Below are 23,102 nucleotides of genomic sequence, written 5' to 3'. Positions count from 1 at the left end.
GGGTCCGTAGAGTCAGTACAGTCCCAGCCAAAACTGCAGGGGCTTTTGACAACAGGAATTAACCATTTGATTCTAAACTGCAGTTGTAAATGCAGAGGGCCCAGGATATGACAGCAACAGCCTGATTTCCCGCACCCGCAGTGTGTAAGGCAGGTGTAGAGGCGCTCAGCTCACGGTGCACAGAGGCACCCAGGAGATCTGGCATGGGCACAGGTCAGTCTTCACAAACAGTGCTGAAACAACGGAATGATTGGCAGAGAATGAATTCCAACCTCTGCTTCATACTGAGCATCACCTGTTCACTCAACCAGTTGTTGACCTAGTTGGAAAGCTATAAAAAGTTTATGACTTTGGAGTAGCAGATTGCTTAGGACATGAGGAACACTGATCACAAAAGGAAATGATACATTGTGCTTCATTCAAGATTTGCTTTCCTCAAAAGGCAATGATAGGAAAGTGGGCCACAGGCCAAGAAAGCGCTTGTAGCGTTTGTGACACAGGACTCCTATCTGGAATATGGAAGACCTCCGCAGGCTCAGTGAGAAGACGAGTGACCCGGTTACAAAGAGAGTCGAAAGGTGTGGACAGACGCTTCACAGGAATAAGCAGATGGCTGGCAAACGCACGAGGGTGTCGTCTCCTCAGGGCACAGTAAAGCGCCCCTAAAACCACAACCGGGTGGTCCCGCGCACCCCTCAGATGGCTGCTGCGCTGGGCAGGGGGTGGAGCAGCGGGAGCCACCTCACTGCGGGCGCGGTGCTCAGGCGTGGGCTTTCTTCACGGCCACACGCTCCCAGGTGTGTGCCCAGGAGGAATGATGGCACATTGCAGCCTGGGTAAGTGCTTGGGTCCGCCTCTCTGGACACACGCAGGCGTCGGCCCAGCACCACACGGGTTGTATCCGCTCGCGGAACGTTGCTCGACAGTGCAGAGAAATGGGCTACCAGTAGGGGCGGCGGCACCAAGCAGCCTCCGGAGCCGAGCGTGTGCTGCGTGAGAGCTGGAGAGCACAGTGCGTCCTGTGCTTTGCGTTCAGATGTGTTGGTGGCGATGGATTCACGCTGGCCCACGCCTCGTGTGTGTGTCTTGTCTGCCCATCGCCAGGTACCTGTTAGGGAAACTCTCAGCGGAGATGGAGATGATAGTGCAGAACAGAGCAGGGCTGGGTGTGCTCAGAGGTCAGCCCGGGGTGGCCTCGTCTGCTGAACTAATGAGCAGGTTGTGGATGTCACCCCAAAGTGATTCCCAGGGAAACAGTCACTTACACCCTTAAAGCTGAGACTCATGGTTCAGAGTCGGGCACCTCTGCCCAGACGCCTTTGCTGAGCTGTCTTCGGGCCTGGGTCCGATTTCAGCTGGATTACTCAGAGCTGTCACCACTCTGTTGGTAACAGGGTGGCTTTGTTTGTCCGTCACCTCCTCTGCTGGACTGCAGAGCCCCACGGGGGCAGGGACTCGCCGTTGTGTCCCCATCTGCGCCTGGGCAGGCGCTCGGAGAGGGCTTGGCGAACTGGTCAGGGCCCCTGCACCTGCAGTGAAGGAGCATCACTGGACACTTTATTAAAAGCGTAACTTATGCGAGAGCACGCATTTGGTCATATTCTTATGCTCTCATATTTGGAAAGGCTCAATATGTGATTCTGGTTTTGCCCCTTTAATGTTACTTCTCATCTGTGAAAACGGCACTCTAGTTAAAGTACAGTCCGAATTATGTGTCTGCCAATTTCAGATTCAGTTTTGTGTTCTTGATATTCCCAGAGGTAATTTTCAGATCAGATGTGTGCTCCTTCCCTGACTCTGCAGGACATAACAGAGAGGGGGTGGAGCTGAGGTGCCCAGGGCCGGTCAGACCAACACGTACAAAACTGAGCCTTAGGTGACGACCTCCAGCCAAGTGGTGGGGTCTGGTTGTTCTTCCTTGGAATATACATTTCAATTTCTTGGTGTTCTACATCTTCTTTGAAGTTAAGTTTCAAATATTCAGAAAACATAGTTAGTGGTTGAAGAGGAATTTTTTAATTCTTTTAATTAAATTTATTTTAATTGAAGGCTACTTTACAATATTGAAGAGCAGTTTCTAACTCACTAACTGCTTGGGGGAACATGTGCTGCCTGCCGTGGGGTGTGATACCCACAGAGGAGTGGGAAGCTGCCTGCCCTGCCTGTGGTGGCCACCAGCAGGGGGTGTGGGGCTGTGAGTGAAACAGGAAGGGGGAGGGGGCCTGCTCCCACCTTGCTGGCCGGCTGGTCACATGAGTCTTGGGTGTCCCTGCATCCCCGCCCTGCCCCCACAGCTCGGGAAGCTGGGTGCCTTTGACACTGTTGTGTCTGTTCAGCTTTCTGAAATGTGGTAAGTCTAAAGGTTAGCAAAGCCCATACCTAAAAATCTGTGCATTCTGTTTATCAAAAAATAAGGAGCCACTTCAAGTCCATTCCACATATTTGGCAAAAGGTCAGATGGAGTTGGGTTTCCCTTGTAGCTCAGTCAGTAAAGAATCTGCCTGCAATGCAGGAGACTCTGGTTTGATTCCTGTGTCAGGAAGATCCCCTGGAGAAGGAAATGGCAACCCACTCCAGTATTCTTGTCTGGAAAATCCCATGGACAGAGGAGCCTGGAAGACTACAGCCCATGGCGGGTCTCGGGTCGGATACAACTGAGCGACTAAACCACCACATACGGAATTATGGTCTTATGATTTCTCAGATTTCTCCAGATTTCTCTGGATTCCAACTGAGGCCTTGCTCTGGACAGCAGCCCGAGCGTGCAGGCTAGTGACCTCAGAGCCCCTGTTCCATCAGTGGGACCAGGGCGGCTGTGCCAAATCCATTGTGGTCACACGGGATGCAGAGAAGGATGTTTGTGAGGTGCTTAGTCCAGGGCCAGGCCTCACGTCAGCACTCAAGCGGGCTTGACTGTGTCACACAGGTAACATCATGGCATCACATTCCTTTTCATTTCAAGGTGAATCGGGGCTCGGAAAATCGACGCTCATCAACAGCCTGTTTCTGACCGACCTCTACCCAGAAAGAGTTATCCCGGGAGCAGCAGGTACAGGAGGTCCCGCGCTGCAGTGGCAGCTCAGCGAGGTTGGGGCTGCGGAGCACAGCCAGGGGCCTGGGCCTCGGCCCTGCTGCTCTGTGTGACTCTGGACGCAACAGCTGTCGGGCAGGGGAAGGGGCGCTGCACCTGGCATGCTTGCATGGCCTGTGGCCTGTCTTTCCCACACTGGATTTGTCTACAGGGTGTGATAGTTCCTGCCTGTATTACATGTTTGATGAGGATCAAGTGAAAATGGTTGCTCATGAAAAAGCCTGCATACAGAGAAAGTTTCTGTGGGCATGGGTGTCATCTGACCCCTTTCCCTTGGGTGTGTGTGTCCAGCACTGACCACTGGGCTTTGTGAGGCTGCTGAGTCGGCTGTGAATCCATCAGCCTGGGCCCTGGGCCCCCACAATAGGGCTGCAGTCCCTGGGCAGTCTTTAAATGAGTCATTCATTGTTCTTCCTGTCCCAGGAAGAGAAGTTGCAATCTTCAATATTGACATTTTTTTTACCTCACTACAGCCCTTTAATCTCAGCTACAATGTTTCTCTTGCTGTCCCTGGGATCCTTTTTACACAATCTTCATGTTACCTTCTGAGAACTGTCCTTAAAGAGAAATAGCTACTTCTGAGTCACTTGTTTAATAACAGGAAAGTAACAAGGTTGCTTCTGTTTTAGAGAAAATTGAAAGAACTGTCCAGATTGAGGCTTCCACTGTTGAGATTGAAGAGCGCGGGGTGAAGCTGCGTCTGACTGTGGTGGACACCCCGGGCTACGGGGACGCCATCAACTGCAGGGACTGGTGCGTCCCCAGGGCCCTCGGTGATGCGGCTGTGCCCCTGCCAAGCGTGTCTCCATGTGCTTCAGTCCATAATGTCACTCACGATCGCTGGGTCTGGGGTAGCTGTGTGTGACAGAATAAGGCGATTTAAACCATTCTCATTATAGCGTTTTTAATGAGGAATTTCCCAAGGAATGAGTATTTTCTCTTAAGAGCATTCTAGTGAGATCTGATATCACAAAGCCAGCCAAACAGCAAATGCTAACATCAATAAAGCACCTTGATTTGGACCATGGCTAGTGAACGAGATATTATAGGAGTCTTTCTCGTTTGCATATTCAAGAAGATGAGATCTCTGAAGAGACTTGCTGCTTATTGGCGACTTTGCACAGTGAGGAAGTGAGGAGGTGGACTGTGAGGGCAGTCTGGGCTGTGCCCCCTGGAGAGAGCACCGCTTTCACTGTACAGCCTCTCGGTCCTAATCCTGCAAACCCAAGGCAGCAGCTTTCCAGCACTGACGGGGAGAGGGCGGGAGGGGCAGGGGGCCTCCCTCATCTCTCTGCTCCTCCTGGGGTTCCTCCCTGGCTCCTGCCGTCACTGCTGCAGCCCGTCTGCGGGAGTCCTGCTCCCACTCCCCCCGGCTCCCGGCTGTCTCTTGTCAGCCAGCGCAGGCTCTGTAACCTATCGCATCCGGGCGTAGAGGAGATGATTCTTGGCGCAGTTTCCCAAAGCCACTGTGTTGCCAAACCTAGGAGTCGGCTTTCCGTTTCCATCCTGCAGTTGGGTGATTAAGTCACATCTGCTAGAGGGGCGGGGGCTAGAGAAACGTGTTTGTCTTCGTATCCCGTGATGGTTGGTGTTTGTGTCTCTCAGCTTTAAAACCATCATCTGCTATATCGACGAGCAGTTCGAGCGGTACCTGCACGACGAGAGCGGCCTCAACAGGCGGCACATCGTGGACAACAGGGTGCACTGCTGCTTCTACTTCATCTCCCCCTTCGGGCACGGGTGAGCGCCCGCGCGCGCGGCCCCCGCACCGCGTGAGCGCCCGCGCAGCCCCCGCCCGCGCAGCCCCCGCCCCTGCGTGAGCGCCCGCGCAGCCCCCGCCCCTGCGTGCGCCGCTGTGAGAAGGGAGGCGGTCCTGAGAAACACGCTTGCCTTAAACATGACTTTCAGACTGAAGCCGTTGGATGTCGCGTTCATGAAGGCGATCCACAACAAGGTGAATATTGTGCCTGTCATCGCGAAAGCCGACACGCTCACCCTGAAGGAGAGGGAGCGCCTGAAGAAAAGGGTGCGTGCTGGGCTCCCGGGGCGGGCCTGGGAGGGGCGGGGAGGGGGCACCGAGCAGACCTCCCAGGGGGCGGGCCTGGGCCTGGGAGGGGAGGGGGCACCCAGCGGGGGGGGGGGCGGGCCTGGGAGGGGCGGGGGCACCCAGCAGGCCTCCTGGTCGGGGAGGGGCGGCGGGCGGCCACCGAGCAGGCCTCCCTGGTGCTGGTGCTGCTAGCGTCAGCGCGCGTCTGTCTCATGGTCGTGTAAGCTTAGGAGGAAATGGATGTGCGCTGTACTTTGAAAGAGTGTGTTTTCCTCAGATGAGTTGGTATCTTGTCTGCCTCTCTGGAGCCTGGGTGTGGGCCTCCCCCGCACCCCGGGCCGGCTCTGGACCATTGCCGTGTTTAGGGTAGCCATCTTCTGAGGCCCTCGCCCCGTCGCTGGTCCGAGTCTCTTCTAGGCGCTTGAACCCCGTTGGTGTTTCCCGGGTTTTAGAGCCTTGCTGCTCCATTGCGTTTTTTACCGCCTCATAGATGCGCCTGTATTTTTAGACGCTGATTATCGTGTTGTAAAAGATTTCGCCTGCTCACGTTTCTGTTCTTGTGTTTCTCCTGATGTCTTCTGTCAGCCTTCTCCTTTATTGTCTTAAATGCTGCCAGTTTTTTTAGAAAACACGCAGGCCCTTGGAAGAGCACCTGAGAACTTAGGCACTTTTGTCCCTGACAGTAAACAGTTGAGCAGCTCACACTTAAGGGGACTTCACCTTAATAGGAGATATATTTCAGACATGCAGTGGAGAGAGCTGTCAGGGTTAGAATGCTCTATATCCATCTCTGATGATGTGTACAGAGCTCATAGGTCTTGATCTCAGAGTCTGAAGTGAAATGGAATCTTGGGCCTTTCCAGTCCCCTCTTACCTGGCTTTTCTCCTGTGCCTGTCCACACGCTCCTTTCCTTGTCTACAGACGTCTGTCCCCAGACCTCTGTCCGCCCCTCCCTCCCTGTCAAAACGATCCCATGGTTCTTGTCGTCACCCAGACTGAGCTCGCACGGCTAGTGTTGATTTATCACTTTCTTCTCTCTTCCAATTCTGGGTGGCCTAGTTACCAACTTTGCTCTGTCTTCATCCCCAGCGAAAGCCTTGTCTTGTGGGGCAGGGGACAGAGCAGCTTCCGGCTCCCTGCTCAGCTTCTCCATCTCAGCAGGGAGGGAGTGAGCCATCCTGAGCAGGTCAAGGCCAGCTTGCTGAGGCCAGGATGCAGGGAGGCCTTTTCTTAGCTCATGACCGGGTGTGGGCCTTTGACCACGCGAGGCCCTAGTCACGCTAAGGAGGAACAAGCTTGGGAGCAGGTTGGAGCCGCGCTGCTTCCTGCTGCCTTGGCCTGTGCTCTCTCTTCCGTTCAGAGCCCAGATTCTAGCGTGAGGGTGAGCAGAGGGCCAGCCTGCCCCAGACCTGGTGGATGCCCAGCACGTGCGAGGGCTTGGGGGCTAGGTTTCTGGTAGACTGACGGGTGAATGCATGCTACCTTCCACTCCAGCCCAGTTTTTTTCCTCTAGGCAACTCTGCCACTTGGTTCAGCACTCTTGGCCTGTTAGATGAAATCGAGACCCTCGATCCCTTCCTGACACTGGGGACTTGCCCGCTTGTCAGCCCCAGTCACACTCGGCCCTGCCTCCCAGCCCTCCTGGATTCTTTGTTGCCCTCCGGCCACTGGCAGGTGTCCCCCTGGCCCCTCCTGGCCGTGCCGAGCGGCCCCTTGCCGGGCTGCTTGCGTGCGGCGCCCTCTGCGCTGCTCGGGGACGGCTGTCAGTCCGCTGCCTCGGCAGGGCGGGGGGCTGCATTCCTGTTGTTGTTCTGACCGGAGGACCCCTCAGAGTGCACGCCAGGCTTTCGAGTGGTTCGTAAGATCATTTGAAAATGGTTTTAATCAGTAGGATTCTTTGTTGACATCTGGATAGCTCCGGCAAATTTCTCATACGGGCTGTTAACTGTGACTGGAACAGTACGCAGTTTGCTACAGTTGCTCCTGGTGTGGTCGCCCTTTCAGATTCTGGATGAAATTGAGGAACACAGCATCAAGATCTATCACTTGCCCGACGCAGAGTCCGACGAAGACGAGGACTTCAAAGAGCAGACAAGGCTTCTTAAGGTGGGCGCTGGGTCTCCAGATGTACAGGGTCGGCCCCTCTTACCTTCCTGTGGTGGTTTTTAGTTAGCCGCTAAGTCGTGTCTGACTCTTTTGTGACCCCTTGGACTGTAGCCCACCAGACTCCTCAGTCCCTGGGATTTCCCAGACAAGAACACTGGAGTGGGTTGCCGCTTCCTTCTCCGGGGATCTTCCTGACCCCGGGGTTGAACCCAGGTCTCCTGCACTGACGGGCGGGTTCTTCACCTCCAGTGCTACCCGGGAAGCCCCACTTCCTGCAGTCAGTACATTTAACCTGGAAAGAGCTGGTGGAGGGCCAGGTTTCTGGAGGCTTGACCTCTGGGCTTGCCCAGGCAGGCTCAGTTACACTAGTGGTTTGGCTCTCGGCGTGCTTCGGCATAGCTGTCACCCGAGGCTTAGAACCCTTCCTGAAGGCTGAGCTCCGTACACCTGTCCCCCGTGGAGACAGCCGCCCCTTGTAAGTGGCCTGTGTGCCTTCGGCTTTGCAGTGAGCCCTGCGGGTGGCGGCAGCGTGCGTGTTCTCTGCTCACGTCCCTGTGTTTGCAGTGAAAGCTGGGGTTCCCCGTGTGGAGCCAGGCTACCCCGTGTGTCTCCTTCTAGGCCAGCATCCCTTTCTCTGTGGTTGGATCCAATCAGCTGATTGAAGCCAAAGGCAAGAAGGTCAGAGGCCGCCTGTACCCCTGGGGCGTCGTGGAGGTGGAGAACCCAGAGCACAATGACTTTCTGAAGCTGAGGACGATGCTCATGTGAGTGCCGTCTGTTCCCCGTGGTGGCGCCTGGGGGGAGAGCGGGACTTCCAAGCGGGGGTTCCCTGAGCCCCTGAAGCGGGCGGTCCAGCTCAGTGTGGAGGCCTGCCCGCTTCTGACTACCGCAGACTGGCCTCTCCTGCCGGGGCCTGTGCTCCACCTCAGGCTTGGACACCCTGATGGTTTTCTTCGCGGGTAACCGTGACAGGCTCCCTCTGGTATAAAGGTTAAGCTTGCGGAGTCACGAGCGTCTGAACTGCATGTTCTCATAAGTCCCTTCAGAGGAGTGTGCTCTGGTTTAGGCAGCGCTCACCTCGGTGGCGCGCCCTCTGACTGTGGGCCCTCTGACTGTCTCCTGTGGGAGGTGCCCCGGGGTCTCGTTCCTGGCGTGTGCCGCGTGTGCGTGACCAGGTGTCCCCCTGCGAGCGGCAGGCGCGTGCCGCCCAACGCCGGTGCGTCTCTTGTCTTGCAGCACTCACATGCAGGATCTCCAGGAGGTGACCCAGGACCTGCACTATGAGAACTTCCGGTCCGAGAGGCTCAAGAGAGGCGGCAGGTCATTGCCCAAGCTGTGCTGTCCCCTCTGCTCCCGTGCCCAGCTCAGCTGGCCGCCAGCATCGCCGTCCGGTGTCCTGCCCAGAGCTATCTCCACATACTTGTTGCTAGTTTAATCGCTCATGGGGCCGGGTGTGTTTTTGATCTGCTTTGCCTGTTGAAAGGCGTCTCTAATCATTTACATCAAGAACAGTTCTAGTAGAAAGGCCACGGGCTTGTGTTGAATCCTTTTTCCATAGAAGGTCCTTTGTACCCATGTATGAGGTGCACTTTGGAGATTACTTTAAGGTGGTGTTAATTTGGGGACCAGACGTTAAGAACGGATTTAGAGGCAGTGAGAGCATGTTGTCCGCGGACCGTCAGGCCGTGGTGCCGTGCAGCAGCCGTGCGGGGCTGCGTCTGCAGGCTCAGAGGCCTCCACGCCCGCTCCTCGGCCTGGATGCTTACAGCGCGTTCCTTCCACAGTGTGACGGCTGTAGTCTTTGTTCAGAACTTACCTTAGAAACCTACTCTTGAGATAAAATCTGCTGTTTTTGGGGTGAAGTTGGTAGTGTTCCACCCACCCACCCCCCCCAGCTTAGAGTAAGAAAAATGTCTTGAATTTTCCATTTTGTGTTTTCTTTTTGACCGTTTTTTCTTTTCTTACTCATTCATGTTGTTAGTCCGAAAAAGTTAGTCTGTATGATTTCCAATAGATTTTCCTCAGAAATTGTGTTTCTGAGAAGTTGTAAAGTGAAATTTTACTTTGGGTATCTCTCATCAGAAACGACCAGCCGTATTTGTCATAATATTATACTTGTGATTTCTTTCCACTCTTAGGAAAGTGGAAAATGAGGACATGAATAAAGACCAGATACTGCTGGAGAAGGAAGCTGAGGTAAGTCGAAAAGTATTGTAGTTTCTAATGTTCAATAGCAATTTAATGGGAAAAGTTGGAAATAGAGTTTAGTAACATGGCTGATTTGTATAAGGTTTAAAAAACAGCAGTTTTCATACACACAGACAGTGAAAATATAACGACAGAAGTTGTCACTCACCATCATTAAGAAAAATTTAGGGAATACGCATGACTGACACGGGGGGTGGAGCTAGAGAAAGCTGCCCCGAGAAGTGTGCTGAGTCGGAGCCGACAGGAAGCTCCAGGGGGCAGGGGGCGGGCGAGGACCGCGGCTTCTAGCGAGGCGTAGTCCCTGCAGAGCCTGCCTGCCGGGTGCCCCAGGGCCCCTGACGGGGCGGCCGCCTGCCCTGGAGACCCCGGGTGGAGGCGCAGGGCGCCCGTGAGGGGATGGGAGGGCGGCCCCCACGGGAGCGGCCGGGCCTCGGGCCCCTCGGGGACGGTCACCCCGGGATTCGGGCCCCTCGGGGACGGTCCCTGCAGGAGCGGCCGGGCCTCGGGCCCCTCGGGGACGGTCACCCCGGGATTCGGGCCCCTCGGGGACGGTCCCTGCAGGAGCGGCTGGGCCTCAGGCCCCTCGGGGACGGTCACCCCGGGATTCGGGACCCTCGGGGACGGTCCCTGCAGGAGCGGCTGGGCCTCGGGACCCTCGGGGACGGTCACCCCGGGATTCGGGCCCCTCGGGGACGGTCACCCCGGGATTCGGGCCCCTCGGGGACGGTCCCTGCAGGAGCGGCCGGGCCTCGGGCCCCTCAGGGACGGTCACCATGGGATTCGGGCCCCTCGGGGACAGTCACCCCGGGATTCGGGCCCCTCGGGGACGGTCACCATGGGATTCGGGCCCCTCGGGGACAGTCACCCCGGGATTCGGGCCCCTCGGGGACGGTCACCATGGGATTCGGGCCCCTCGGGGACGGTCACCCCGGGATTCGGGCCCCTCGGGGACGGTCCCTGCAGGAGCGGCCGGGCCTCGGGCCCCTCAGGGACGGTCACCATGGGATTCGGGCCCCTCGGGGACAGTCACCCCGGGATTCGGGCCCCTCGGGGACGGTCACCATGGGATTCGGGCCCCTCGGGGACGGTCACCCCGGGATTCGGGCCCCTCGGGGACGGTCCCTGCAGGAGCGGCTGAGCCTTGGGCCCCTCGGGGACAGTCACCCCGGGATTCGGGCCCCTCGGGGACAGTCCCCGAGGGAGCGGCCGGGCCTCGGGCCGCTCAGGGACGGTCACCATGGGATTCGGGCCCCTCGGGGACAGTCCCCGTGGGAGCGGCCGGGCCTCGGGCCCCTCAGGGACGGTCACCATGGGATTCGGGCCCCTCGGGGACGGTCCCCTCGGGGGGGTGGCAGCAGCTGTTTCTAGCCTTTGTAGGTCAAACGCTCTCGTGCTGTCTTTCGTTTCCTATTTCTCCCGTTTCTTGGTCTTTTTCATTTTTCATTTGAATTGCCTTTTCTTGTGTGCTTGGTGTTCTGTTGAGACTGTGGGTCTTTCACTGGCTGGTCAGAGTCGGCGAGAGTTGGCTCGTGGGGCTGCAATCGAGGCCCCATGAGGGCCCCAGGCTCACGTGCCCCGCTCGCACCCACAGCTCCGCCGCATGCAGGAGATGATTGCGCGGATGCAGGCGCAGATGCAGCTGCAGCTGCAGGGAGGCGACGGTGACGGCGGGGTCCATGGGCACCACGTGTGAGGTAAGACCCGGCCCGGGGAGCGGCCGCGGCCGCTGAGGGAGGGTGGCTCCCGGGAGGCCACGGCTTCCCACGCCCCATCTAGTGGAGAGCAGCCATGTTTTCTCACCCTGGAAGCGTGGTCAGCAGCTGGAGTGGGAAGCCGAGCTGGTCCTTCCTGTGTAGGGAAGAAGGCCGCTCTTCCCTCCTGTGTTTCCTCCCACCTGGGACACCTCATTCCTGCTCCCAGATGCATGCAGGTCCCCACGCCTGCCGCCTGGCGCTCACATCCGACCCCGCAGCATGGGGCTCAATCCCAGACTGAGCACCAGTCTGCCCCCACTTTAGATGCCAGTCACAAGTTGAGGTTGTCAACTGCCCTCAGACGGACTGGCAAGAGGTTAAAGGTTCCCACGCCACCCACACCCCTACAGGAAAATGTCCGACTTCCTAGATCACATTTATTAAGGGTAAAATTCAGTATACAGATGACAAGACCTACAGGGTGAGGCCTGAAACGAGTGCAGAGCTTCTGTCCCCGAGGAGCTGGGTCTCACCTTCCCGGTAGCGGTGGATTCACCCCCGAGAACTCTCCAGACTCCTACTTTAGAGATTTAATATTTCAACAGTAGGAGAAAATTGTATACTAAAGTAGCTTTTGTTGGTCATACAATTTGAAATTTATTAAGGCTCAAAGTATCTTTACAAAGAGAATTTTTTCCAGTGAAAGCTTTCCCGTGTTTCTTGCTAAGCCGCATGGACCACTAGTGAGAAAGCAGGAAGCACCGGGAGCCAAGCACCCCCCTCCTGTGAGCCGCTGGGCGGCAGTGGCGCGCTTGCTGCTGGGGCCGGGAGGCGTGGCAGCGCAGTTTGCAGCTCCCGTGTGAGGCCCTGACAGACCCAGCTTGGCTCTCCTCCAGGATCTGCTCTCGGAGGGGTACCCGGGTTTATTAGCAGTTTTCACTCGAATCTGTTGAGGAATGGGACGACTCTGCTCTTGTTTCTTGGCCAGAAATCTCTTGATCCTAAAAGTCTTATGAGAAGACATGGTGAGGAGCAAACCCAACCGCATGTAGGGTAGTGGAAGAAGGAGCCAGAGGGGACTTCATGCAATTGGCACAGCTCAGGCAGAGCAGAAGTAGAGGTGGGCTGAGGGATCCCCTCGAGGGAGGCTGCCGGCCTGGCCCCTCACCGCAGCTCCGCCCTGACCGCTCGTCCTCCGTGGCTCCGGGGGTCTAGCCGGGCTGTGCGGCCTCTCCGCAGTGCCCTCTCCCTGCCCCTTGGACAGGGGACGCTTAGAGCTGTCCAGGCAGTGGCTAACTAGCTCCAAGAGGAGGGAGCAGAAGGTAAAGTCAGAGCCCGGAGGAGGAGTGGGGTTTGGGTGGAGTCCGGCCCACTTCCTGGAGGAGCTGCCCGGGGCGAGACAGTGTGCGCCAGCCCAGGTCTGGGGAGAAGCCAGGATTTGGGCAGAGGGTCTCCAGTGTGGTTAAGGGGCCTGGGACTGTAGCAGCGTCACTTACGTACTGTGACGACGTGAGCAGTTGCAGGCTGAGCTACCACATTGCAGGACTCGTGAGACAGAAGGTGAGGGGCCCTGAGGTTGGGCACCTGTCAGAGGTCTCCACGACACACAGCTGATGAAGGACCTGGGCAGGGCCAGGTTGGGGGTGCTGGTCACCAAATAAAGCCCTTTCCCTTGGTGGCTTATTGGGAGAGGTTTTAGTTGTGAAATCGCTGCACAGAAAGACACAAGGAGGCAGGAGGTACAAGCACGCACTTCTAGAGGGAGCATCCAGGGGACCCACCCCGGTCAGGGGTGACTGCTTCTCCTTGGTCGTCGTGTTGGAACCTTGGGAAGGTCCCAGGGGCCTCTCTGAGTGGGTGTGGAGGCCCCGCTTCAGCAGGGAGGACGCTGGCGCTGTGGTCTCACCCTTGGCAGCTGGTGGACCTTCCGACGCTGGGGGCGGTGCTCCCTGGGCAGGTGTGCGCCTGCCGGGAGGCGGTGGGAGGGAGAGGGGCCCCGGAGCGCCAGGGCTGCCCTGGGGCGGGAGGGAGCCATGGCTGTTGGCTCACTTCTCTGTCCTGCCGCTCCTCTTTCTGAAGCTTTACGGAATTATGAGAATTCCACTTTGGGTACATAAAACCAATACATTTCTGCGTACGTTTCATCCCAGTTTTCAAGAACTTTGTTAATGAGGTTTTGCCTTTAGTAGACACTGTGGTCCTTGGGGCCCACTGTCTGCTCAACCTTTGCCCTTTTGTTCCTACACAGAAAAATCCTGCTGGTTGTGGTCTGAGTAGTGGGCAGGGCCTCACTCCCACATGAATGTCTTGTGTTTTGTCTTTCCAGGAAACACTTTTCAAGATAACTATTCCGATGAGTAACACAGCTGCGTGTTTTCAAGACTGTTGGGGGGGTGCCTGTCCACATTTCACAGTACCTGTGCCTAAGAATTTAATTTTTTTTAGAACTTCCAATGTTATTTTGTATGCAGTACCTTAACATTTGCATTTCGTTGTTACGTTATACTTTATATTCTGTGAAGTGAACTGTCCATTTTCCTTATTCTTCCACTTTAAGTAACCACTAACGCTAGAACTGATTCCCAGGAACCAGTCAGCACGTATAGTTAATAGGGGAATTTTGTCTGACTGGCCTAACCGACTAATCGAGATTTACTTATAGAACGTTCAGATTTCCGAGAACGTTCCTGTGCGGCAGAGACATGAACACAGAAGGATGAGCTGCCTGGGTGCCGGGCCGCCTCTCCCCGGGCTGCGGCGCCTGCTCCCTGCCTTTACTTTCGTTCAACCACAACGTCCAAAACCAGTTCTGCTGCTATAGCTTCACGCTGTTAATACATCTGCACGTTATCTGTTTACCAAATGAAAAGGTATCTAATTGGATACATGTTTATACTTAAATAGCTTTTTTACAAGCAGGCTGTTAGGGGTGAGTTTTTAAACAAGTCTTTGAATTGTGAGGCCATTTTTTAAACCACTGTGCAGAGGACTCAGCACAAGCCACGTTCTATAGAGTTTGCCACGAAAGCCCTCGAGCGACCGTTTCCACGTCACGGCTGAGACCCCGGCCTATGTGGTGAGAGTCGGTGAGCTCTGTACTCAACTAGATTCAAGCATAACTTCTTACGGGGAGTTAGCAGTTGGTCTGTGCAGAAGCCTGCCGTTGTGGCAGGCTTGGCGTGTTTCCTGTGACTGCGGTGTGGAAGCTGCGTCTGGGCAGCGCCGCCACGGTTCCCAGCGCAGTTCTGGTTTGGCTTCACTTGGACTAATCCCACTCTCAACGGTGTTCAGGCAGATAGCCGTGTGTGGCCTGTCCCATCTGTTTTCAGCCGCCGTGGTTTCCTTCCTGACGTGTTAGCACAGACTTGTCCACAGGTGGCTTGAGAGTGAAGGCGCTCTCAGACTTGCCCTGTGGGCTGGCTGGCGGCGCCACCGTGGGTGCCGCACCGGCCGGTTCCTTGCCCCGCGGTTGATCGGTCCCCAGAAGTGCCACATGGAAGGAGACTGGAGGGAGTGGCTGCTGGCTCAGCGTTCTCATCCCACTGGAGCACAGGGGCTGACGTGGAGAAGCGCTGCGCTGCAGGGCCGAGGCCGCCCAGGAAGGAAGGGAGATGGTGGCAGCATTAGCCAGGTGCGCTGCGCAGCGAAGGCCGTCTGGTGTTCTCCCGACTGCCCTTCGCTGCTGCCTGCCTGGGAGCGGTCAAGAGCTGTAGGTTTGGGTGCAGTGTACAGGTTTTATTTACCAAGAAGTGTTCCATTTTGGCATTTATCAGCTACGCTAGTAAAAGCTGTTTTTTAAAAGGGGGTGGGGTGGCAGTACTTCAAAGTGGTAGACGGTATAAGCCCAGTAAGTCCAGTGCCAGCTGCCACCTAATGGATGCGTGGGTGTGGGTGGACCTACACTTTCAAATTCCCTTCTGTTTTGCTGCTCCAATCTAAATACTTTTGCTAATAGATAATTGCTCTTTAGTTACTAAGAGATAAAACTTTACCTATAAAAATGTATTTTGAAAACTTATTTTACACAGCAATTTTGTATCCGCTGAAACTAACCTTTCACCAATAAAGCACTATTGTTTAGATATTAAGTGAGATATTCTTTGCTCTTTACAAGGTAAAGGTGTAAGATCTCAGAAACACTCAGAGAAAGTTCTGCATTTCCTGTGTATAAAAAATGGGGAGGAAGTATTCGCATGAACATCAGTACAGAACAGCTCTGTACTGGTGATCCCAGCTGGAAAGGAGGAGCCACGAAGCCTGGAAAGAAAGGATTTACAGGGGAACTGATAAAAAGGAGCTCTAATGAGAGCTCGATGTCTGCCCTCCGGGTAGAAAACGTGACAGAAGCAAGGTCTCATTCACGGTAGGGACAGCCACTGACCAGGAGGAATGCTGGAAACCTGATCTGGGGGTGGCATCCGGACCCCTGGCCCCTCCGCCCAGGACCGCCTGGGCCCCTTTTCTTCTGTAGTTCTCTCCAGGCCCGTCCCTCCCTCGGTGTTCCGGCTTATGCTCTGCAGCCTCTACTGGGTCCCCCGCCGCTCTGACCAGGGTCTCCCTGCGTGGCCTCCCTGGCAGTGTGCTCCTGTCGGGGTTCTGTGCCTCGGAGGGGACGGGTGCGGGGTTCTGCGCTGAGGGCCGGTTAGAGAAAAAACCCGGCGGAAACAACGGAGGCAAGAGTGCCCTTCCGAGGCAGCCCCGCGGAAAGCAGATACTCCTCCTTGTGTGAGATGTGCCCGGAGGCCAACCAACCAGGATTCTCCAGGATGGTTCGGGACTTACTTCCTAGATAGCCGCGCGGGGGCGCTCCTGGCCTGCCCGCGGGGACCGCGGCGGGGGCAGGACCGGGGCAAGTTGAGCCGGATCTCCAAGAATGCACAGGAGCTCACTCAACTGCTCGAAGAAGGGGCGTGTGCTCCCGCAAATCGTGGGCCTGGGCGCTCCGGAGATGGTGCCACGTTTCCATTCCCCGGTGGGGGACCGCGAAAGCTAGGGGGCCGCTGGGCGCCCAGCACGGCCCGTTTCCTCTACAGCACACCTTCGCCTGGCCCTCGGCGCCCCTAGGCCCACCCGGGTAGCCCCAGGAGAAGAGGACCTGGTAACAGGGACGCAGGCGGCCACGGCCCAGGGCAGAACGAGGCTGCAGACAGATCTGGGCCGGAGTCGCGCCCCGCCCCCCGTGCCGACGCCCCGCCCCTCCCGAGCCGTAACCATGCCCCAAGCACGGATCTGCCGCCCCGCCCCCTGAGCCGACGCCGCGCCCAGAACCGCCCGCGGCTCCGCGAGCCGAGCTGGCCGAATTACATCCGACTCTGCGCGTGCCTTCTCGCCCTACAAATCCACCAATCGGAGCTCTGTGCCGCGCTTCCAGGCTGCGGCCGCGGAGGCCCCGCCCCAGGAGCCGTCAGACCAATCGGCGGCGCATCCGCGGGGCGAGGGCGGGGCCCTGGGCGGGGCGGGGAAGGGGCGCGGGGCGCGGGGGCGGCCCGCGGGCAGTAGGGAGCCGGGCGGAGCCGGCGCGGACTCGGAGGCCGCTGCGGGCGACAGCTCGGGTCGGACAGCCGGTGAGGGCGCGGGGCCGCGCGGCAGCGGGCGAGCGGGGGCCAGGGCACGCCTCGGGGGCGGGCGGCGGAGGCCGCAGGCCGAAGCCTGAGGCAGGGCGGGCGCCTCCGGACAGCGAGCGGCCAGAGAAGTCTGCTCCTGGCCTGGGAAGGCCTTCGGGCGGCGGGCCGCGTGTGAGGAGGGCGCTGTTTGGGGAGCCTGCCCGCTGGGGGCCCCGGGGTACGCGTGGGGGCCCCGGGGTACGCGTGAGGACCCCGCGTGGGGGCCCCGGGGTGTGCGAGAGGACCCCGCGTGGGGGCCCCGGGGTGCGCGAGAGGACCCCGCGTGGGGGCCCCGGGTGGGCGTGGGGGCTCCGCGTGGGGGCCCCGGGTGGGCGTGGGGGCCCCTCGTGAGGCCTGGGCAGAACCGCAAGTGGAAGCTCGGGCGACTTGCGGCCATGCCCTTTTTGGCCTTTCCTTAAATGGTCTTAAGGCTGGTATTAGGTGTTAATGCTTTTACTCCGGGAAACCTGGAAAGGCTCCTCAGGCAGTGAGAGCCTTCCAGAGCCCGCCCTGATAGCTGGGACCTGACCATGCCTAGCGATCGCTCAGGCCGGGGTCCACACCTACCCTGGTGGCCACGGCCTCCGGAGGCCTTCCGCGTGCTGGTCGGTCGTAATTGCCGAGAAAACAGATTCCCGGGAGGTGCACTGAAGGAAATAGCCCGAGCCCACAGTGAAGGGAAGAGGTACATCTCAGGGTGGCTTTTCCGTGCGCCTTTGCTGTCTCTGTGCGGAGCTTTGGGCGGGGCACTCTGGAGAGCGTGATGGCCGTGGCACGGCGCCAGAGGGCTGGTGGGTGGTGTGCAGGGCCAGCGGCGCACCTGGGAGCTGGGCAGGCGTGGAGTGGCCTTTGCTTGCAGGCAGATCTGATGTTCATCTGTATCTGCGGCCCTTTGAAAGTCCTGAGTTCCTTACACCACAAGACGTAACTCTCCGTGAGGGGTTATGAAGCACTTCACACCTGGTGTTTGTATTTTGTTTTGTTGTTCACTCTCTCTGACTGTCATGTCTTTGCAACCCCATGGACTGTGGCACACCAGGCTCCTCTATCCTCCACTGTCTCCTGGAGTTTGCTCAAACTTATGTCCACTGAGGGACCGTTGTCATCCAACCATCTCTTCCTCTCACCCCCTTCTCCTCCTCTCCCTCAGTCTTTCCAATGAGTCAGTTCCTCACATCAGGTGGCCAAAGTATTGGAGCTTCAGCATCAGTCCAATGAATATTCAGGGTTCATTTCCTTTAGGATTGACTGGTTTGATCTCCTTTTAGTCCAAGGGACTCTCAAGAGTCTTCTCCAACACCATAGTTGGAAGCATCAGTTCTTCAGCGCTCAGCCTTCTTTATGGTCCATCTCTCACATCCATACATGACTACTGTAAAACCATAGCTTTGACTTTGCAGGTCTTTGTCAGCAAAGTGATGTCTCTGCTTTTTAACATGCTGTCTAGGTTGGTCATAGCTTTCCTTCCAAGGAGCACACGGCTTAACTTCATGGCTGCAGTTAAGTTGTCTCAAAATCTGCAGAGATGATGTGGCCAGGCCCTGGCCCCAGTTGGAAGCAGAGTGGGTGGCCGGTGCCGGATCACGCCTGGACCCGCTTCCTGGGCCAGGACTCCTGCTTTGTTGCTGAGCCTCAGTGAGCACTGAGCTGTCTGGACCAGGAGCTGCAAGAGCTGCAGAAGTTTGCTGGCTCGTCACCTGCTTGGACCTTCTCTCCTGGTAGGCTCCCTGCTTCCTTCTATACTAATTCCTTCCCCAGAAGAGGAATTTTTATGATACATTCACGTATCTCTCCTTGGGTTCCTTAGCAACAAATGGGGTTGCAGTTTACGTGCCTCATAGACTTGTGAGGATCAGGCATCAGTAGCTAGCTGCCTGGAACCCACTAAGTGCTTAATCGGTGTCAGCCGTCATGTTGTCGGGCAGAAAAGCAGTCTGGGTGCACAGTCCGGAAAAAAGGAGGCAGTATTTAAGCAGAGCTGTCCTTCCTGGGAGAAGGGCATGGCCTGTGTTGACAAAGCAAAGGTGGAGGCATGGCTAGTTCTCTGCGTGTGCTTTTCAGTCCATCAGGCCCCTCCTCTCCTTTCCAAACACCTTGCCTCTCGGCACAGCAGTGCGCCCTCTGTCCTGAGAAGGTAGCAGGTGGCTGTTCCTGCTGCTTATCCTTTCAGGTTTGTTCCTGCTTTTCCTTCACCCACTCTCTTGTAAGCCTGCCACCTCCCCTTTTGCTCAGTGGGTCGCAAGTTTCCTGCACACACCTTGGCGTTCTGTGCAGGAAAAGCCCTGTAAAGCTGAGTCGCCCGAGGTCGCTGGAGCCGAGGTCGCCCCGTCCCGCTGTCTGAGATCCACGTGTGGAGCGTCGTTGGGCTGCAGCATATTTGTCAGCTCCGGGCTTTACCTTGGCAACCGGGTGTCAAAAGTGAGGGCTCCACAGAGCTTAACATGACGGAGGCCAGAATGTGATGGCTTTCTGGTGATTCTGTAAATTGGTCTAATCTTTATGGAGAGCACCTAGCAATAAGTGAGAAAAGGTTTAGATTTTGGAATCCCGGTTTGAAAGCAGACTTGGGTACACACGGCAAGTGAGACTGGTAGCGCGCTCTGCGGCCGCAGACACGCCCCGGCGACCCCTCCTCGCCCTTCCCTCCCGACAAAATTTGAACCATTATGATCCCTGGAAATACGTTCAAAGAGACATCTCAACCAAAACGGCAAAGCAGCTCGTACACAGCCTTTCCACTGATTTAAAAATACACGAGGATGTGGACAAGGACCGGAGGAGAAGGTGGAGTGATGTAAGTGGTTTTATTTTAGGGTCACAGGACTGTTTTCCAATTTACAGTCGTTTTAAAATCCAAGACCAGAAAGGCCCTCTGACACTGTCGGATGCAGTGATGAGCTTGGCTTCGCCCATCTCTCCTAGCTGCAGAGTACCAGGTGGTGAGATCCCACCCAGGCCTCCTAGGTGGGCTCTGAGGACCCCCACGGCCCAGCCCGTGGGTGCCCTCAGGGCCCCGCCCGTGTGCACTGCTCTGCCCAGCCAGCCCTCCACTCCGCCGTGGGCCCAGCTCCACTCCGTGCTGGAGAGCCGCCCAGCAAGGCCAGCCGCGCCCCCTCCTCAGTGCTCCCTGGTGCTGCCTGCACTCCGCTGTGTGGTCCGGGCCACTTCCACAGGCGTCTCCCCTTCTGGCTCATCCCATGCTCAGCACGTGGGGTCCCTTAAGCCCAAGAGGGAATGGCACACCGTGAGGGCGGGGGTGGGGGAAGGCTGAGGTCACACGCGTTGCAAGTCACTAACCTTTCTGAGCCTGGATTCCTTGTTTTGTGAGCCAGGGGCGGGCCTGGCGGCCACTCAGGACTCTTGAGGGGTCTGACACAGACACCCGCCTTTCGCTGAGGCCTCCTCCCTCCCTCTCCACCCACCAGATCCCTAGCGGCTTCTGGCTTCACTCCTTGCAGCTCTTACCAGCACTTAGGAGACTGGCTTCTGTGTCTTCCCTGCTGTGATGGGGCAGTGGGGTGAGGGGGGCGGGGGTTTCTCCTCTCAGAGGCTCCTGTGCTTTTAGGGACTTGGACTTGCTCTTTTCAGAAGCAAGGTGCTCGCTGAACATTTGGGTGAGTCAGGTTTCATCGGGGCAGAGTGGATAGCAGTTTTTATGGGACCTGAGATTTACCAGTGTAGGGGAGGGGACCTCTTTAAGAAACACAGTGTTAGAAATAAAAATTAACTTGGAGTGCAAATATTTATTTAGAATGAGAAAAAGTAAATACGTTACAGAGTTGAGAAAGCTGACCATTAATACAACATTCAGAAAAGATCCAGAAAAATAGCGTATTTGCTAATTACCTGACGCACCTTTGTTTCCCAGTGGCTCAGTGGTAAAGAATCTGCCAGCCACGCAGGAGACCCAGGTTCAATCCCTGGGTCAGGAAGATCCCCTGGAGAAGGAAATGGCAACCCACTCCAGAATTTTTGCGTGGAAAATTCCATGAACAGAGGAGCCTGGTGGGCTACAGTCCGTGGGGTCACAAAGAACCGGACGCAGCTGAGCAAGTTAACAGCAGCAGCAGCAGATAAGAGTTGGTGTTGCTGTCTTGAGCCCTGACACCCTCTGTGCCACTTTCCACTTGGCCGTGTCCTTTTTAATTAGCGTGACAGAGAAGAGAGTGAGTTCAGCGGCTCCTCTAGCATGGTTGATGGGAAACCTCTATTGCTGACTGTTAGGAGACATGAAGCATGGTTTCACGCTTGCTGTTTCTAGCGCAGCTACAGACTGCGTCTTGGAACAGCAGGAGTCCTGATAAATTCTGTTTTGCAGAAGTCCATTCAGAGAGTTACACATCTATGGCCTATCTATAAGCACACTGCTGCAGCGTGAATTCTGTTTTCTGACGGCAGGCAGTGTGGTTTTGGCCACTGAGTGCCAGCCAAGATCTGCTTGCCTTTCCACATGCCTGGTGATGACTCTCCAGTGTCTGGCCCCCTGCACTGCCAGCCTCGCTCCTTCCCCAGGCCCACACGCCCCCGGCACCTGGCGCTGCTGGTGCTGCTGGTGCTGCTGGTGTTGCCACCGGGTCCGGCCTGCACTTGGTCCCCCAGCCCCGGGCCTGAGCACCCTGGGCGGCAGCGACGCTCCCAGAGCCAGGCCTGCGGCGTGATGGCCGGTGATAAGCTCTGTGTGAAGGCTGAAACGCGTCCCGTTAACCCAGCTCAGCGTGTCTCCTGCCCCTTGTGCAGGCACCTGGGTCCTCTTGAGCCGCATGACCTGGGGAAGCAGAACGCGGGCAGGGTCAGGGTGGAAGGGGCAGCAGGCTCAGTCAGTTGCCGTTGGAATATGTGTGCGAACTTTCTAGATGGCTTTGCCAAGGGCCCCTCCTTAGGACGTTGGAAGGGGCCGTGCCAGCGAGGAGCCCAGAAACAAGGCAGATGGGTGTCAGAGTCACACGGCCAGACTAGGGCAGGGTGTGGCCAGCACCTTGAGGACGCCTGGGATGCAAGTGGTAAGGGTGCTCAGCACCTCTTCTGCCAGCTGGTGGGGTGTGTTTGGAGGGAGGAAGCAGCTCTGGGTCATTTTACAAATCACTGGAGTTCTGTCTCCTGCGGCCTTCGGATCCCGGCTGCCTTGGTGACAGTTAACAAGATGTATGTTGGGAGAATGAGTCTCACTATCTGAACAAGAAACCCATTCCAGAGGCTGTTTAAAAATGATTGTTTTTACTTTAACTGAACTGTTTGAGAAGGAGGAGACACAGGCAGGTCCCCTGCTTTCTCCTAGAAGGTGAGCCATACTCCGCTGTAGGACCCCTGCTGTCCTCCACCCAGAAGCCGGCTGATTTCAGATGTAACATGTGTTTATCCCTGGAGACAACTCCAAAATGACAGACCCTCAGAAGGGAGGAAATAGAAACCAACTGTCTTCCCAAAGAGCGCCATGCAGACGCACTCTAGATGCCCGGAGGTCGAGTCCTGTTTCTGGGAAGAGGCATAAGCCCCCTCTGCCCTGGCTTGCCCACCACCCTGGCTGCAGAGCTGCACGTCTGCGCGGAGCAGCCGTGAGGAAATGGCGGCCAGTACGGCCGCATGAGCAGTGAGGCTCCTGCTCCTGCTCCACCTCCCCCAGCCTCCGCAGACTGCTCCCAGGGCAGCCAGAACCCAGAGGTGGGCTCCAGGTGCAAACCGGGAGGGCTGCAGGAGGAGCTGCCCAGTTTGGGTCCCAGAGAGATGGGGAGACAGCCACCGTACCCCCTCCTTCTCCCTGTCCTCCGGCCAGGCCTGTTGCCTGCAGACGCCTGTGACTCCAGGGCGCTCTACTCGCTCCTGCAGCCGGGGAAGCCCCCAGCGAGCAGGGCGTCAGCTGCAGGCTTCTGTCTGGAGAACTGAGGAGTAAGCCAGGGAGCTGTGGACAGGGGGCCGAGGGGGTGAGGCCGTGGAGAAGGGGCCTGAGGGGGTGACCCCAGAGTTGCTGATGAATTTGTGGGCCCAGCGCTGATCTGTGCCTACATGGGGCTGACCCTGCACCGTTTGCCCGTGGGAACTCAGCTAAGGGGGAGCCCACAGCCCGGGAGCCAGGCGGGCACTGGGGATGGTGCCCAGGGAGGATGGGGCCTCTGCAGGTGGGGCTGATGCTGAGGCCTCCACCCGGCCCTGGCAAGGTCAGTGCCGCTGAACAGAGATGCCACGATCTTGTGGGATTTAAGTGATGCCAGCGACTCACAGTGCGATGTCTTGTGTTTTGTTTACCTACTTGTGGCGACACTGGCTCTTGGTTGCTGCCCAGGGCCTCTGGTTCGGGCACACGGGGCTGCTGTTCGTCATGGTGTGTGGGTCTCGCTGCAGGGGCTTCGCTTGCTGC

At 57.1% G+C, this 23,102-nt stretch overlaps 3 protein-coding genes across 6 annotated transcripts in view; 2 read left to right on the top strand and 1 right to left on the bottom strand.

Moving 5' to 3' along the window:
* SEPTIN2 (septin 2) overlaps nt 1-15,229 on the top strand; it is a 28,637-nt gene extending 13,408 nt beyond the window's left edge. For all 3 annotated transcript variants that reach the window (XM_027966881.2, XM_042239362.1, XM_042239356.1), the window contains exons 4-13: nt 2,963-3,049; nt 3,721-3,844; nt 4,697-4,831; nt 5,000-5,117; nt 7,144-7,245; nt 7,864-8,009; nt 8,482-8,565; nt 9,384-9,441; nt 11,045-11,147; nt 13,474-15,229. In XM_027966881.2, coding sequence (XP_027822682.1) covers nt 2,963-3,049; nt 3,721-3,844; nt 4,697-4,831; nt 5,000-5,117; nt 7,144-7,245; nt 7,864-8,009; nt 8,482-8,565; nt 9,384-9,441; nt 11,045-11,146 — 956 coding nt within the window. In that variant the 3' untranslated portion in view covers nt 11,147; nt 13,474-15,229. The remainder of the gene's footprint in view (nt 1-2,962; nt 3,050-3,720; nt 3,845-4,696; nt 4,832-4,999; nt 5,118-7,143; nt 7,246-7,863; nt 8,010-8,481; nt 8,566-9,383; nt 9,442-11,044; nt 11,148-13,473) is intronic.
* Nucleotides 11,815-16,398, bottom strand: LOC121817693 (uncharacterized). Its single transcript, XM_042239140.2, has one exon. It carries the CDS (start codon nt 12,193-12,195, stop codon nt 11,815-11,817), a length of 381 nt encoding a protein of 126 aa, XP_042095074.1. The 5' UTR covers nt 12,196-16,398.
* Nucleotides 16,399-16,641: 243 nt separating this feature from the next.
* The window catches only part of FARP2 (FERM, ARH/RhoGEF and pleckstrin domain protein 2), a 100,932-nt gene continuing 94,471 nt past the window's right edge, over nt 16,642-23,102 (top strand). For both annotated transcript variants that reach the window (XM_042239310.1, XM_042239300.1), the window contains exon 1: nt 16,642-16,711. The gene's annotated coding sequence lies outside the window, so the exon portion shown is untranslated. The remainder of the gene's footprint in view (nt 16,712-23,102) is intronic.

Source organism: Ovis aries, chromosome 1, assembly GCF_016772045.2.
Source record: "Ovis aries strain OAR_USU_Benz2616 breed Rambouillet chromosome 1, ARS-UI_Ramb_v3.0, whole genome shotgun sequence".
In the NCBI taxonomy this organism is placed as follows: Eukaryota; Metazoa; Chordata; class Mammalia; order Artiodactyla; family Bovidae; genus Ovis; species Ovis aries.
Note: the sequence above shows the minus strand (reverse complement) of the source record. Positions and strands in the feature narration are given on the sequence as shown.